The 14726-nt window shown below is 35.4% G+C and overlaps 1 protein-coding gene across 3 annotated transcripts in view; it reads right to left on the bottom strand.

Moving 5' to 3' along the window:
- PRKD3 (protein kinase D3) overlaps positions 1 to 14726 on the bottom strand; it is an 82487-nt gene that overhangs the window by 10076 nt on the left and 57685 nt on the right. For all 3 annotated transcript variants that reach the window (XR_005033791.2, XM_036931583.2, XM_036931584.2), the window contains exons 10-14: positions 13086 to 13163; positions 11830 to 12106; positions 9185 to 9237; positions 5111 to 5183; positions 3946 to 4052 (exon numbers count right to left, since the gene is read on the bottom strand). Coding sequence is in view for 2 of the 3 variants with exons in the window: in XM_036931583.2 (XP_036787478.2) it covers positions 3946 to 4052; positions 5111 to 5183; positions 9185 to 9237; positions 11830 to 12106; positions 13086 to 13163 (588 nt within the window). In the remaining variant the exon portion in view is untranslated. The remainder of the gene's footprint in view (positions 1 to 3945; positions 4053 to 5110; positions 5184 to 9184; positions 9238 to 11829; positions 12107 to 13085; positions 13164 to 14726) is intronic.

Raw genomic sequence — 14726 nt, 5'->3', positions numbered from 1 at the left:
AAGATTCTCTTAAATTTTTTTCAGTATTTGTGACCATTTTCTCAAGATATATTTTCTTATTTTTTCATTAGTAGCCTTATTTTTTTGTTATCCCAGCCTCCAGAGAACCGTTTGAATTTATGTATGAAATTTATTAATGTACATTTTTATGTCTGTTAATCGTTTGTTTTCCTTAGGTTTATTATTTGTTCTTTAACTTCTTGGGTTGGATTAATTTCTTTATTTTCATTCTTTCTTTTTTAAATATTTGAGACTAGTGTTTTCTCCAAGCAATAGTCTGAGAGTCCAGGAGCTGCTACACAGTATTTTCATAATTTTGTAAATACCTATCTTGAAATCTTGATTTTGTTCTGATGCAAGAATTGATACAAAAAAATTTTTTCAGGTGGTGGGAGTTTTCTGTTTTCTGATTTTGAAATTTACTTTTATTGGAGTAAGATCAAAGACACTGTTTATACTACTCCCTTTTTTGAACTAATGAAGCATTCTTTGCTCCTTGTTGTTAGGGTCCAGAGTTCAGTATAAAGTGGTTAGATCTACCTTATGCTGTTTAGGCCTTTGTTCTTAGCTTTGTCTACTTCCTCTGCCAGGGACTACTGATGTGCATGTCTGTTTCTCTTAGTACCATCTCAACTTTTTCTTTATAAATGGTGATGCTGTTACTTGGTATGGTGTGATCTGCACTTGTCTACTGCTAAAATGCCCTTCTTCAATTCACATAACAGGTTTTCCCTTGAATTGAATCTTAGCAGAACATGACCACTTTGGCCTTTTTCTGTTTGAGAAGGCACCTGGAGAAGATACCACAATTGCAGATCTCAGAAAGAGCCAGCAAAGAGAGCTCTTACTGTGGTGACTCTTCCTGCATGTACCTGTGGCTCCGCTTCCACTGTTTTTGAACAACTTCTATTTTATAAGTCTAAACTCTTTTCTATTTTTATTAGAGTATGTGCCTTTCTGTTTATCATTTCTTGTAGCTTTTAGGTGACTTCAGAGAAGAGAAGGGGAAAATGCTGAATATATACCAGTTTTCAAACTTGAAATTTCTCTCTTAAGTTTCTGATATGTTTTCCTACATAGGTAGCCAGGAGAGCACACCTTTTCTCCCACTACTCTACTACCCTCTTGAGGCAACAGTGTAAGAAACATTTTACACTATTATATCTCTATGCAACAAAAGTAAAAATTCCCCATTTCTTGCCTGCCTCACAACATGCCCCCCAGAGGTGGCCATGTTTACATGTAGGTTTATGTCTATATGTAGGTTTATGTATGAATTCTTTTCTATACATAATCATATATATACATAAATGACACATTACCTTAAGAAATTATAGAAATGGAAAACTCCATTAAAAAATTTTAACATTATAATTTCCCACACAAACACGTTTTCAATAAATATTAAGTGAGTATTTGCTGTGTGCCTAGTACTATGTAGTCTGAATTCATCAGTAAGCAGCTGACAAATATCTTGTCTCATGGACTTATTAATTCTAGCAAGGTGAGACAGACAAGAGGTAATAAGCTGATAAATTAACTAAATTAATATGGAGGTGATAAGTGCTCTAGAGAAAAAGGAGTGCAGGGGTAGAGGGGGTGGGTTTGATGCTGAACAGAATGTAAAGGCCTCACTGAAGAAATGATACTTGGGCAAAATTTGAAGGAGATAAGGGAATATGCCGTGCAGACCCTGAAGGGGGACAGCATCCCAGGCAAAGGGGATACCTGGTGCAAAGTCCTTCAGACAGGATTCTACCTGGAGTGTTTGAGGGCAAGAAAGTCAGTGTGGCCATGGTTTAGAAAAAAGCCTATTTCTGGAGGGTGGTGTCTGCAATGGAACCTTTTTCAAGAGATATTGGTTCAGTCTAATAAAGAATAAGCACAGATGTCCAAAAATGTCATGTCCTTATTTCTATTAAACAGAAATACATAGTTTATCAGGTGCTCAGGAAAGAGGCTAGATATTCCTGGGTAAACTGTAAGGTCATTTCTAAATCAGTGATTCTATCATTTTTCCTTTCTGTCACCAGAAAGACAAAGCTGTGGTCTCAATAATATGCTTAGTTTTTCCCTTTCTTTATAAAGATGTACACCTGGGAATAAAAACTATGGATGTCAGTGAAGCTGCAGATGAAGAGGATAGTACCAGGATCAACTACCAGGCCAGGTTCAGCTAGCCTTTTAGGTTTGCTTGATGGGGACTACATAGAAGAACTCAGGACAAGGATGGGAAAGTAAAGAGTATACAGGGAATGGGAAATGGGGAACCAAAGGGTGGTATGAGTGAGTGTACGGACGTACTAAGTTCCTTTCAACCACAATTTTACATAACGTGGGTACATACACAAACACAAATAGGTCCAATATAGTGGAATAGAAAAAGCATGGGGTTTGGAGACAGACTTCGATTCAAACTATGAACCTGCCATTTTCCTGCTGGATGATGTTGAGAAAAAGTACTGACCTAGTTTCTGGCACAAAGTAAGCCATTCACTAATTACAAAAGTATAAATTTGTATATAAACAATCTGAAGAGAATCTACAACAAAGAACATGGTATTAAATTTTAGATGAAAATAGTAGGAGACACTACAATCACTTGACTGTATTTCCAGTTAGGCAATATCAATGAAAATAGCCAGAAGGAAATAAAAGTTTTCATACTGTGCATTACACAGAAATTCCTAAATGTAGCTGTTATGATCCACAGTTCAGAACACAGGAGAAAAAGCTTTAGTGTTTAGTTCATAGTTGTGATCAAAGTGATGAGAAGTCAAGCCTTAGGAATATATCCTTAATATTTATTTTTTTGCCTAATTGGTCAACAACAGAGATTCCAAAATTAGGTATGAAAAAGGATCTCTAACAATATATTCACATCCTAATACAAAGTCTGAATGCTTATTATTAATATTCTGTTTATAATTAGAAGTATAATTATACTTCTATATTTAGAAGTAGCTTTATAGGAGGAGGCAGACTTGAAGTGACCACAAGTACCATGTAGACCACAATCTTTTGATTATCATTCCACTGAAAAAGAAGTGAGGCAAATGTTACTACTAGTGACCAGTAATGCAACATGTAAAATTAATTATGTGTTTATAAGTTTCTTATCTTCTTCAAGGAAGCGTTAATTTCAGTAGGTTGTGTTCTCTTGAAATTCACTCAAGCAAATGGTGCTGACAGCATTAACTATTATATCACCACGATTTCTTAATTATGCAAAAGTTACACAATGAATTAATAGATATTTGCATATAAATTATATGGTATTCAGATTGAGATAAAAGCTAAATTTTAGTCTAAAGGACCCCCAAAAGAGGTAAAAATGTCAAATGAAGATAAAAATACATAGTAATTTATTTTATGGAATTTATGTTATTGATAATCTTTAGAAATATACCTTAATGGGTTAAACCATTATAAAATTGAATCTTTAAAATTTGAGTTAACACGATAACAAATGCTACTGTTAAAATGTACACAATTTTAAGTGGTCTTTATTTTTATAGTAATTGCTATGATAATCAAGCACATCTGAGAACTGGAAGGGCACAAAATTGACCTGATGAAACATGGGAGTAGAAATATCAGTATTAGGAGCCTCTGGAGTGACAATTAAAGAGTGAAATTTTACTTTTTTTGGAGTGTGTGAAGATTTTACTTGTGAAAACTTGTTCTAAACAAACTACTATCATAATAGCAGTCCCTGTAACTTCCAGATTACAGCAGTCTAACTTTGCCTTTTTTATAGAAAAAAAAAAACCAAAAACTTGAGTTAAATTCAGATGCTCACCAGCCTCTCACTAAGCCAGAAGGTCGTTAAGATGAAAACAAAACAAAACCAAGTAAAATCTTAACAGCACACTAAGAGGCTTGCATTTCAAAACTCACAAAGCAAAAAAAATAAAATAAGTACAAAGCAACTTTGTTTTTTACCTGTAAGATAGCCACTTCATTACGGAGTTGACTTTCCTGTTTTGTAGGGAATCTCATCTTATCAATTACTTTAATAGCTACATCCCTTCCAGTTTTCCTATGTTTTCCTATTTTAAAAAAAATATAGAAAAGAAAGAAGCAAATTGATAGCTCACATATAATACTTCCTTTACTAGCAAGTTGTCCACAGACTTGTAAGTTGTATGTATTTACTCTTGCACTTCTTTTCTTTGGTTCATTTTGTCCTTTCTCCTTTACTCACCTTTAATTTTAAGATATGAATCATGTCTTCCCTTACAGTAGTTGCCCCTAATAATGGCTATTTCATTATTTGAAATGTCAGGAATATTTGAATGAACTTGTTTGCTGAAAAATAATCTACCATATTTAAGAAATGATAGTCTGCTACCCTGACCCAGTCTTCAGAGACTCAAGACAAACACTGTACCAATGAGTTAATTTTGTTCTAGGGTCACTGAGTCAGCACAGGGATTTAACCACATATCAGAGCAAACCTTGAGGCATACAGACCAACTAGGAGACTACTTTAACAGTCTTAGCAAGGGATGACAAGGCTATAACATTTCTTTTATACTTGGATCACAGTTTATAAAATACTTTTATGCACATCAGGTTTCATTAATATTAACAACCCTGTGGGCTATGCAGGTCAGGTTTTATTAAACTGATGAAGATTCTGAGGCCCAGTGAGGTTAGATGATTTGTTAATATCACAAGTCACAGAGCTGGATAAGCTTTCGTCTTCAGACCTGACATAACTTTCATGCCAACAGTAGACAAATGGTGCCATTTGTGCTGGAAAATGAGTAGAGCATATACTCCCATCAACAGGCCCACAGAGCCCATCATGAACTTCAAACCATTTATTTTTCCCACACAAACATGTTTATATTTAAGCTACAAGAAGACATAAAGTAACACTATTGTGCACTAATTTCTTGATTCTTATGTTTTTATAGTTTGCACTTGAAATTAACGAATGACTACTCAAGTGACAAGGGCTTTGCTAAAAGGATGCAAGTCAACCTTTGAAAAAAGGTCACTTGACAAAATTGTGACAAGACCTAACAGCTGGCAGATGTTTTTGAATTTCACAACTGTTCTATAGTTTGTACAGTATACAAAAGCCTGTGTAGTCACTTACCTCCATAAACGATACCAAACTGGCCTGAACCGAGCACCTCATCTGCAAAGATCTGGTAAACAATACTGATGTCCTATTGAGGAAACAGTGAGCAGTGAGCTTTTTATTTACTTCTACAAAATGTCAGCATCTCCCTTTACATTCAAATACTTAAGTACATTTCTGTGTTTATGATAGAGACCCTAACATTCCTAACAAAATATTTTATGAAACAGGCTTTCAATGTCCTAGGAAAGCCCAATTTCAACCCTGTGACTTTTAATGTGCAAATACAATGTATTCTGTAAGAAGCCCTTTGGGAAAAAATGGTTTGAATTTTAAAAAATTTTTAAGTAGTGATCTATAAAAGTAAATTAACATAAAAAATTAAGAACAAAGTTTTACTTCATTTTACCGTTAAAGAGATTTGCTATCTTTGATCTGAAAGAAAAACTCAAAGGTTTATACTATTGAGATGAGGCTAATTTTGAAAAACTGATGAAAAGAGTATGTGTGAAGAAGTCTGTAACTCAAATCCACTCCTCAATCTTTTTACTTCCCTCCCCTTCCTCTTTTTTTTTGTTTTTTCAGTAGTGACTGTGCTGTCAGAATATTCTTAGAGGGCACTCTCCACTCCCCTTCACAGCTCCTCAGTCAAGGTCTCCTTTTGGTGGGTGTGTACTAGAGTCTGCACAAAGGCAACTGTCTTACTAAAGTGTTCTGTTCCCAGCCAGTGCCTCTCTCATGGTAGTCACTCAAATGAATACAAGTTGAGTCTCCTAGGCCTCAATGTCCTCAATGGTAAAGGGGATATAGTAGCATCTTTCTCACTGGATTTTAAAGTGAACTGAAGGAGGACTGTGAAAATTAAGAAAAGGAAACCTCACCAAAGTCAGGGGGTCAGCAGGGGGAGCTCTAAGGCCTCATATATTCCAGACCCCACCAGAAAAGACACTTTACAGCTGCAGGCTATTTTGGCTACTTTATTACCCAGCAGGAGGAGGGAAGGTTTCCATTCTGGTAACAGCCTAGCCAATGACAAACTGTCACAACTCAGCCAATGAGAAGCAAACTTGCCTATGATTTTGCTGTAGCTTGCATGTCTCAAATTGCATTCCCGAATAGACCCATTTTTTGCTGGTAAAATGAATGACCTTTATTTTCAAGGTTAACAGGATATATTCAAAGTGTCAAGTCCATTGCCTGGCTTGTAAAAAATGAGTAATTCCACAAATCCTATTTCCTCATTTTCTGTTTAAATCAGGTAATCTTAAGTAAACTATTAAATCCCTTGGTACTTATCTTTCTCATCTGTAAAACATCATTTATTGGTCTACATCTCTTTAAGTCCTATTTAATTAAAAAAATATTTATGATTTTATGATTATCATCAGCATTTATTGAGCTCTAACTGTACACAGGGCTCTGTGACAGGCAGGTAATTTGTAAAACAGACCTAATAATTAAGGGGCTTATGATGTAGCTGGAGAAACTGGAAGATCTATTAAAAATAAACAATTCAGGGCATCCTATCAGGGTCAAGTAAGTTCTGGAGTACAGGCTATTCTAACACCTTTTCTCTACCGACTCACCAAAATAACTACACTCTCCATTCCTTCTGCAAAGCACATACTTACTGATGTTTACAGCAGCACAACGAACACTTGTGGCTGGTCCCTCATGAGTAACTCTTAAAACTGTATTTGTTCCCCAAACCCATTACACCAAATGAATGTCTTATAAAGATTAGATGGTTTGATTATTTAAAAAATTAAATATAAATATTATGTAAGTCAGTGAAACAGAGAGTTATGACAGTGAAAGAGAGAGTTATGAAAACTAAGTAGTTCTGAAAGTAAAAAGATGAGGCACTAAAACAACTGCTGTCATTTATGAGCAAAATAAACACCAGAGACTGGGAGAGTGAGGATTCTGTTCTCAGAATGTTTCACAAGTATCCTTCAAACTCCACTTTAAAGAAATGAAAATAGGAAATTAACAATACATTATCAGTATTATTGCATAATAAAATATTTGACTGGCTTTTGTACCTAGTTCCTGAGCGGGAGACTAAATCCTTGGAATTTACCAAGTTAACAGGAGTATCATCCATGACCCCTTTGGATAACACTTGAGTTCTGCTAATGAAATGACTCAGATCAGGGGAGGGGTCACCAGAAAGACCAAAAATCATGAGAGGACTGGGGCTTTGAGTCAGCCCAAACTCAGGGGAAAATTGGGTAAGAGACTGAGCTCAAGCATGTGGTCAATAATTCAATCATTTCATGCCTATGATAACAAAACAACAAAAAACACTTTGGACACTGAGGCTCAGGTGACTTTCCTGGTTGGTGAATACACTGATGTGTGGGGGTGTGTGGCATGTCCTGATTTCAGGGAGAGGACACAGAAACCTTACATTCTGAATCCTCTCAGACTGCACTCTATGTATCCTTTATAATAAAGCTGTAATCCTAAGTACAGCACTTTCCGAGTTCTTTGAGTCATTCTAGTGAATTACTGAACCTCAGTGTGGGATCGTGGCAATCCTCTGAATTGGTAGCCAGCTGGTCAGAAGTGTGGGTGACCTGGAGAACACTGAAATTGCAGCTGTATCTCAAGTGTTGGGAATTGTGCCTTAACCTGTGGAGTCTGCACAAAATCAGGACAGTTAGCACCAGAACTGCTTTACTACATTACAGGTGTAAAAGTGGAACTCTACTTAGGTGACCTACAATTAAAGAAAAAAAGTCTCAGCTCTGTGGAAAAAAAAAAAAGAATGTGCACATACATGTTCTGAATTATAATAAAAACTTTAACATTTGTAAGAATCATTTTTATATGCTTCCCAAGTTTTGGTTCTAATCAAATTAGATAAGGGAACACCCACTCATAAATAATAACTGCTAGAAAAGATTCTTTACAAAGACCAATTCTGATCCTTTTCCTCCCTGAGCCATGAATGGCCTCAAGTTCCTGTGGGATCCTTCAAATTTGTCATCTAAGGTTTTGTTATCCCTCTTTCTATCCCCAAGAATCTGGTATCCTACCACTAGGACAAAAGACACACAGCTTATATCTCCCAGAAATCCCTCCATTTCTTACAATACTACTGGATATCCAGTGTTCATGATAATCTTAGAAAATCCAGGGACATTTATATATTACAGAGCTGTCATAGCTGGGTACCTCAAGTGGAAGAGGAAGAGAGATTTTTATCACAGAAGTTTATATACAGTTAATGAATAATTTTCTGACTTCTTTTTCTAGGCTTTTTTTTCTTTCTTATTCAGGGGTTGGCAAACAGCTTGTGGACCAAATCTGGTCCGCTGCCTCTTTTAATATGACCACTGATCTAAGAAAAGACTTTAAATTTTTAAATGGTTGAAAAAAATCAAAGAACAGTATTTTGTGACATATGAAGATTATATGAAATTCAAATTTGTGTCCATAAATAAATAAGGTTTTATTGGAACATAGTCATGCTCATTCCTTTATGTGTGGCCTATGGCTTTCTCACTATAATGGCAGAGTTGAGTTAGTGTGTATGTTCTGCTAAGCCTAAAATATTTACTATCTATCCCTTTATAGAAAGTATGCCAACCTCTGTTACATAATCCCTACAGGCACCTGTATACACTAGCCAAGCTTAATCTAGTCACTGCTCCTGAAAAGTCCTGCATTTCATCTTCGCTCCACTTACATGCAATGTTCACCTTCATCCTTTCAGTACTTTTGTCAAAACGCCTTTCCATCCCTGTGGCCACAGCTCAAGTTTCATTTCCTTTAGGAAGCTTTCCCTTCTTACACAGCAAGATATAATCTCTCTCTTCTCTTTGCACTAGTTTATCACTATGTAATATTCTAATGTCACTTATGAAAAAGTTAACTTTATTTTCATAATTTAAAAAAAATGTGCCTTGGTTTCTCTTCATAAAGCAGAACTCCTTGGGGAATTTATCACCCACAAAGTCTAGCCTAGTGTCTTTAGGCAAATTGCTCTACACTCTGGACTATGGACCTATTTCTCTAATACGAATTTCACATTTTCTTTAATCACCCAATTTGCATATTTTAGCTATAATTTTTACTTACCACATTCTCCTGGATCTGACAGTTAGATACAGAGATACTGGTAGACAACTCTTCTGTAAAATGTAAGAATGATGTTGAGTAAAAAAAAAAATTTTTATATGACTTAGTATTTACTGACATGAATGTCCACAGTACATTTTAAAAACTGGCTAACATAGTTAAGATAATTTATGTTCACTAAAAAAAATTTATCCACGTACACACTACTACTACATCCATAATCGGAAACTGGTCAAATAAAATATGATAGATCCAAACAAAAGTACTATCTAAACACTTAATGGTATAAAGCTATAGATATAAATATCAAATCACAAAGCTACCCATGACACTAAGTCAAAAACACAAGTTGCTGGGTAGCAGCATTTGAATTAAAAATGAACAAATAACATGATTACCCCTGGTGAGTGGAGAGGTGGGGGTGGGGAACAAAGATTTTAGTTGTTATGCACTTCTTTACTGCTTGTACTTTTTAAAACATAAAAAGCATGCACTACTTTCATATAAAAAAATTAAAATTAGTTAAGTCTATATACGGACACTAATATATCTGATATATAAAAGTGGATAAAAGCAAGTTGAAAAAAACAGTATGACCACATTTTTTGTAAAAATAAAAATGTAACAATATAGTTAGACAGTATAGGCTCGTCTTCCCCCAAGTCCTTCCCAAATCAAGAAATACATATCAAAATGTTAATAATCGTTTTCTGAGGGAGAAGATACAGGATTGGGAACAGGTAGGTTCCCATCCTATAGGGATGTGTAGGGAGATTCTCATTTTATATTACATATTTCTATAAAGTTTAAATGTTTGTATTATTTTGGTAAGCAAAGGAAGTAACTGACAAGAAAAAGAGAAAAGGTAAATATGGCAAGTAAGCAAGAAACTAGGTACCAAACATCTAAGAACCTCAGACACCTCAAATACAAGATATGAAATTCCCTGTATAATCCCAAATATAAAGACATAAAACTTCACTAACAAGGAAATATAAGTAAACTAACTATACATCAAAAATAAGTAACATGACTGTCAGAAACTCCAAAATACCAATTTTAAAATATTTTAAATAATTCAAATATTAAATAATAAAACAAAAAAGGCACAGCATCAACAGTTAATGTGTCTGAAACTCTACTTTTCAGTAATTCCAGTTGCCTAGTTTAAGTCAATATTTACTGTGTTTCAAAGGCCTCCACTATCTGGCTCTATCCAGTTTGAATTCTATTGCTTCCCAGGAATACAATCCCAGGGAGCTCTGCTCCCAACCGCTGTCACAAGAATGACAGCAGCAGCCCCAGTAAATGTGCCAGGAGCTCTGCTAAGTGCATTACATGCATTTCTTCTTCTTCCCATATCAGCTTAGAGAACTGAGAGCAGAACTAGTTTTTCATTCCCTAGAATCCTTACTCTTAATCCGCCTGCAGTTTTGCTTCTAGGGACTCTTAGCCCTAAGGAGGCTTGAAACGGTCCCTAAATCCAATTACATATAAAATTCATGTATAAGTGTTTGTACTATTTTCTGGGGGATAGGCCCATGTTTTTAATGAGAGTATCAGAGTGCTTTCCAAAATCCCCCAAAACTTAAGCAGCATTGAGAATATCTACCTATTCACCCACTAAGAATCAACATTACAATGTTCATGGTCATTGCCCTTGTCCCTCTGATCACATCTGTCTCCTCGACTGGAGTAACACTACCCCTCTTCACCTCCCTTAGCTCTGCCTATCTTCAGCCACTGGAGATCCTAGGACAATGTCCAAATCAGGTTCTTCTATCATGACGTCTCTGCTTACTCTTTCTACCCATATCTGATTTCCTCGAGTAATGCACTGCTCATTTCTGTAGTCTACTGCTTTATGTTACCACCTACCTCCTATGTATGTGGGTCCTAAATATCTTAGTTACCTTTTAAAATTTCTGTGTTTCTTTTATATTTTAGCTCAGGGCCTAGCATAATGCCAAGAATAGGTGCACAAATAATAAAGCTAAACTGAAATAAAGCATATTTGGAAACTGGTTCAATTTAAATATTTTTGTGTAATTAATGAATTATGTTTCTTCATAAATAACATGATGCCAATGGGTGGGAAGTGACCTTATACTATGGCTTTCTGATTAAATGCTCACTTGTACTTCTATGCAATATAGGTTTCTTTTTATAAATTTTGTTGGTGCAAAGATCATGTGTTTCAAGAGTTTTTAAAATTTCATGAGTATGATGTGAACTGTCACACTTTTTAGTCCAAACCGTACCATGAAGCAAAATACCAATACTAGTCTACTGACTCCAGCGAGAGGTCATGGATGCCAACACTGTTCTATACTTCACAGGTTCTCTTTCATTTCATGCTGACAACCTTATGAAGGTACTAATTACAGAGGTGAAATATTTGCCTAGGTTCACATATCAGATTGGCAGAGCCAGATTTAAATGTAGGGAGACTGATCTAGCCTGACCTGGGAATTGTATGTATACACTATAACCAACATAATTTTATAAAGGAATTAACTAATGATAACGGTTACTAAAGATGAAGCTTATAATCAGCATTATAAATGCATACAGAAACACAACCACACCCACAAAATGATTAAGAACCAAAGGGGAAAAAAGCCATCAACAAGCTTATTGCTTACTGTGATCTTTCCCTTGCCCTGGAGAAGTGCAAATACTCGCTTGAGGGGTAACAGGCATGAGAGCTTGGCGAATTGCTTTTTCCCAGCTCTGTGCTACATCAAGTCCAACTCCAGTGGCACCAAGAACAGGATTGTGAGAGCTGTCTCCATTGTTCTCACCAACAAAGTATACCATAGTGTCAGTGATGATTTCAAAACAGTGTGGGTTGCTGCCTTGTGAAATATTTGTGAAATCTTGTGGTGAAGATATGCGGAGAATTTCTGAAAGTGGAATTTCCTGAAGTAAAAAATTAAACATTGGAAAATATGAATACATCTTTGTTTTTATTTTCAAAGACACTGCATAGTTGAAGACATGCATTTCTAATGAATGCCATTAGGATGAACAGAAATATGTGGCACATGGAGTACACAGTCAAGTCTTAGGATAATAACTGCCTTGAATGATTTGCATGTCCAGCAATGCCAGAGGCAGAGCATAGAATGCAAGGATAGGGAGGATTCAGAAAGGTGATGGTCACTTCATCCAACACTTGCCACTTTCTAATTGCCATTAAATCAACTCTTAACAACTACTTTACTGGCTGTTGTCTCCAAAATTTAAGAGTACAAAGCAGATAGCAGCAAAAGTAGAATGTCAGTATAGACTATCAAGCACTCCACTCTGGTTTTGTCCATAACTGTAATAATCATTTATGTCAAATCCAATTCCTAAATAAAAAAACTGCTTAAATAAACCAACCAGCTCCAAGCAAGTCACTAGTTTCTATTCTCTTTCTTATTGATACAACTGCTACACTTAGACTTTTGTTTGATGTCAGTCTGTGATGTGGCAAAATGTGGAGCAAGCCAAGTAAGTAAGATTATATAAAGGAGATGAGGGGCCAAAGAAGCATTTGGGAATCAGGGCCTACGGTAAAATGTAAGTGGGGAGAAACACAAAATACCACACTGATCTCTTCTGGACATCCAGTGATCATGGGACTTTCTGAACAGTCTAATATAAATCTTGGCATCCAGAAGGAAAGCAGCAGAAACCTAACAGGCAGGCCAAAACAAAGAAACATACAACAAAAACCTTTGGTGGCAGGGCTGTTGGAGGGGCTGAAATAGAGTGGTGGGGGACAGTTGCTTCAACAAGGAATAGTGATTTCTGTAAGTTATATTAGGTAGAGCCATAATAGAAATATTCCATTTTAATAATTAATGAATATTTGGAAGATATATTTTAATGTGCACATTAAAAATATATTTACCTTATAATACTTTGATCCAGATTCATTTTGAAACAATGTTAGACATTTGCTATCCAGTCTCCAATAATGCCTCTTTCTCTATAAAATAAAGAGCATAAAATTGTGAGGTTCAAAAAAAATGATTCCTTTAAATTATCTGTACTTTCCTTTTCCTTCTCTTCCTATTCAAAAATTGATACTTCTGAATAGGTTTCAAACTCATGAGGTTCAAAATTCTGAAAATATAAAAAGGATATACAGTGAAAGGCACACTCCCACAATCACTCATCCCTTAATCTAAGAAGCGATGTTACTAGGTTTTTAGGAATCATTTTAGAGAATTTCATGCACGCATGTGCAAATACATGTATTACAAACACACAGAGATAAGTCATTTATCTATATGCTAAATTCTTACGGTTGGCTTGCTGGGTCAGAAGGTATATGCACAGTAATTTTTCTTGAGTGTTAAATTATCCTACACAAGATTTGAACCAATTTATAGACTGATCAGCAAAATGAGACTACCTATTTACTCAAATCTTTACTAATGCAAAATGATATTAAGCTTTTTGATCTTTGCTACAGATTAAATAAAAACTGGTCTTCCAGTGAAATTTTGAGTTGTATTTTTTTATTAATAATGGGATCAAGCTCTTATGTTTAAAAGCCATTTGTATTTCCTTGTCTGTGAATTCTCTGTTCATGTTCTTGCCCATTTTTCTAATGTCTTGTAGTCTTTTTTCTTACCAGTTTGTTGGTACTCTACATATAATGGAATTAATCCTTGTTTAGAGTATAAGTTGCAAAAACTTTTTTAGTTTGTCATTTGTCTTTGCTTTTTTTACCATATAGAATTTTTTAAAATTAAGAGTTTACTTTTTCAGAGCAGTTTTAAGTTCAAAGCAAATTTGAGGGAAATATATGGAGATTTCCCATAAATCTTTCTCCATACACACATGCATAGTCTCCTCCCTATCAACATTCCCCGTCAAAGTGGTACATTTGTTACAACTGATAAACATCATAATCACCAAAGTCCATAGTTCATATTATGGTTCACTCTCAGTGTTGTGCATTCTATGGGTTTGGACAAATGTATAAGGACATCATATAATGTATCCATAATTGTGGTATCATATGGAATGTTTTTGCTGACATAAAAATCCGATGTTCTGCCTAGTCATTCCTACTTAACCCCCTTCTTCAACCTCTGATTTTACGGTCTCCATAGTTTTGCTTTTTCTAGAATGTTAATATAGTTGGAATCATACAACATATAGCCTTTTTACATTGGCTTCTTTCACTTAGTAATATGCACTTAATACTCCTCCATGTCTTCATGGCTTGACAGTTCATTGCTTTTTTGGGACTAAATAATACTCCATGGTCTGGATGTACCACAGTTTATCCATTTACTTACTGAAGAACATACTGTTGTTTTTAAGTTTCGGCAATTATGGTAAGTTACTATAAACATCCATAGGCAGGTTTTTGTGGGGACATTAGCTTTCATTTCCTTTGGGCAAACAGTAAGGAGTGTGACCATTGGATCATATGGTAAGAACATGTTTAGTTTTGTAAGAAACTGCCAAATTGTCTTCCATAGTAGCTGTATCATTTTGCATTCCCACAGAAATGAATGAAATATTCCTGCTACTC

Source organism: Manis pentadactyla, chromosome 2 (assembly GCF_030020395.1).
Source record: "Manis pentadactyla isolate mManPen7 chromosome 2, mManPen7.hap1, whole genome shotgun sequence".
Classification (NCBI taxonomy): domain Eukaryota; kingdom Metazoa; phylum Chordata; class Mammalia; order Pholidota; family Manidae; genus Manis; species Manis pentadactyla.
This window is presented reverse-complemented; position numbering and strand designations above follow the sequence as displayed.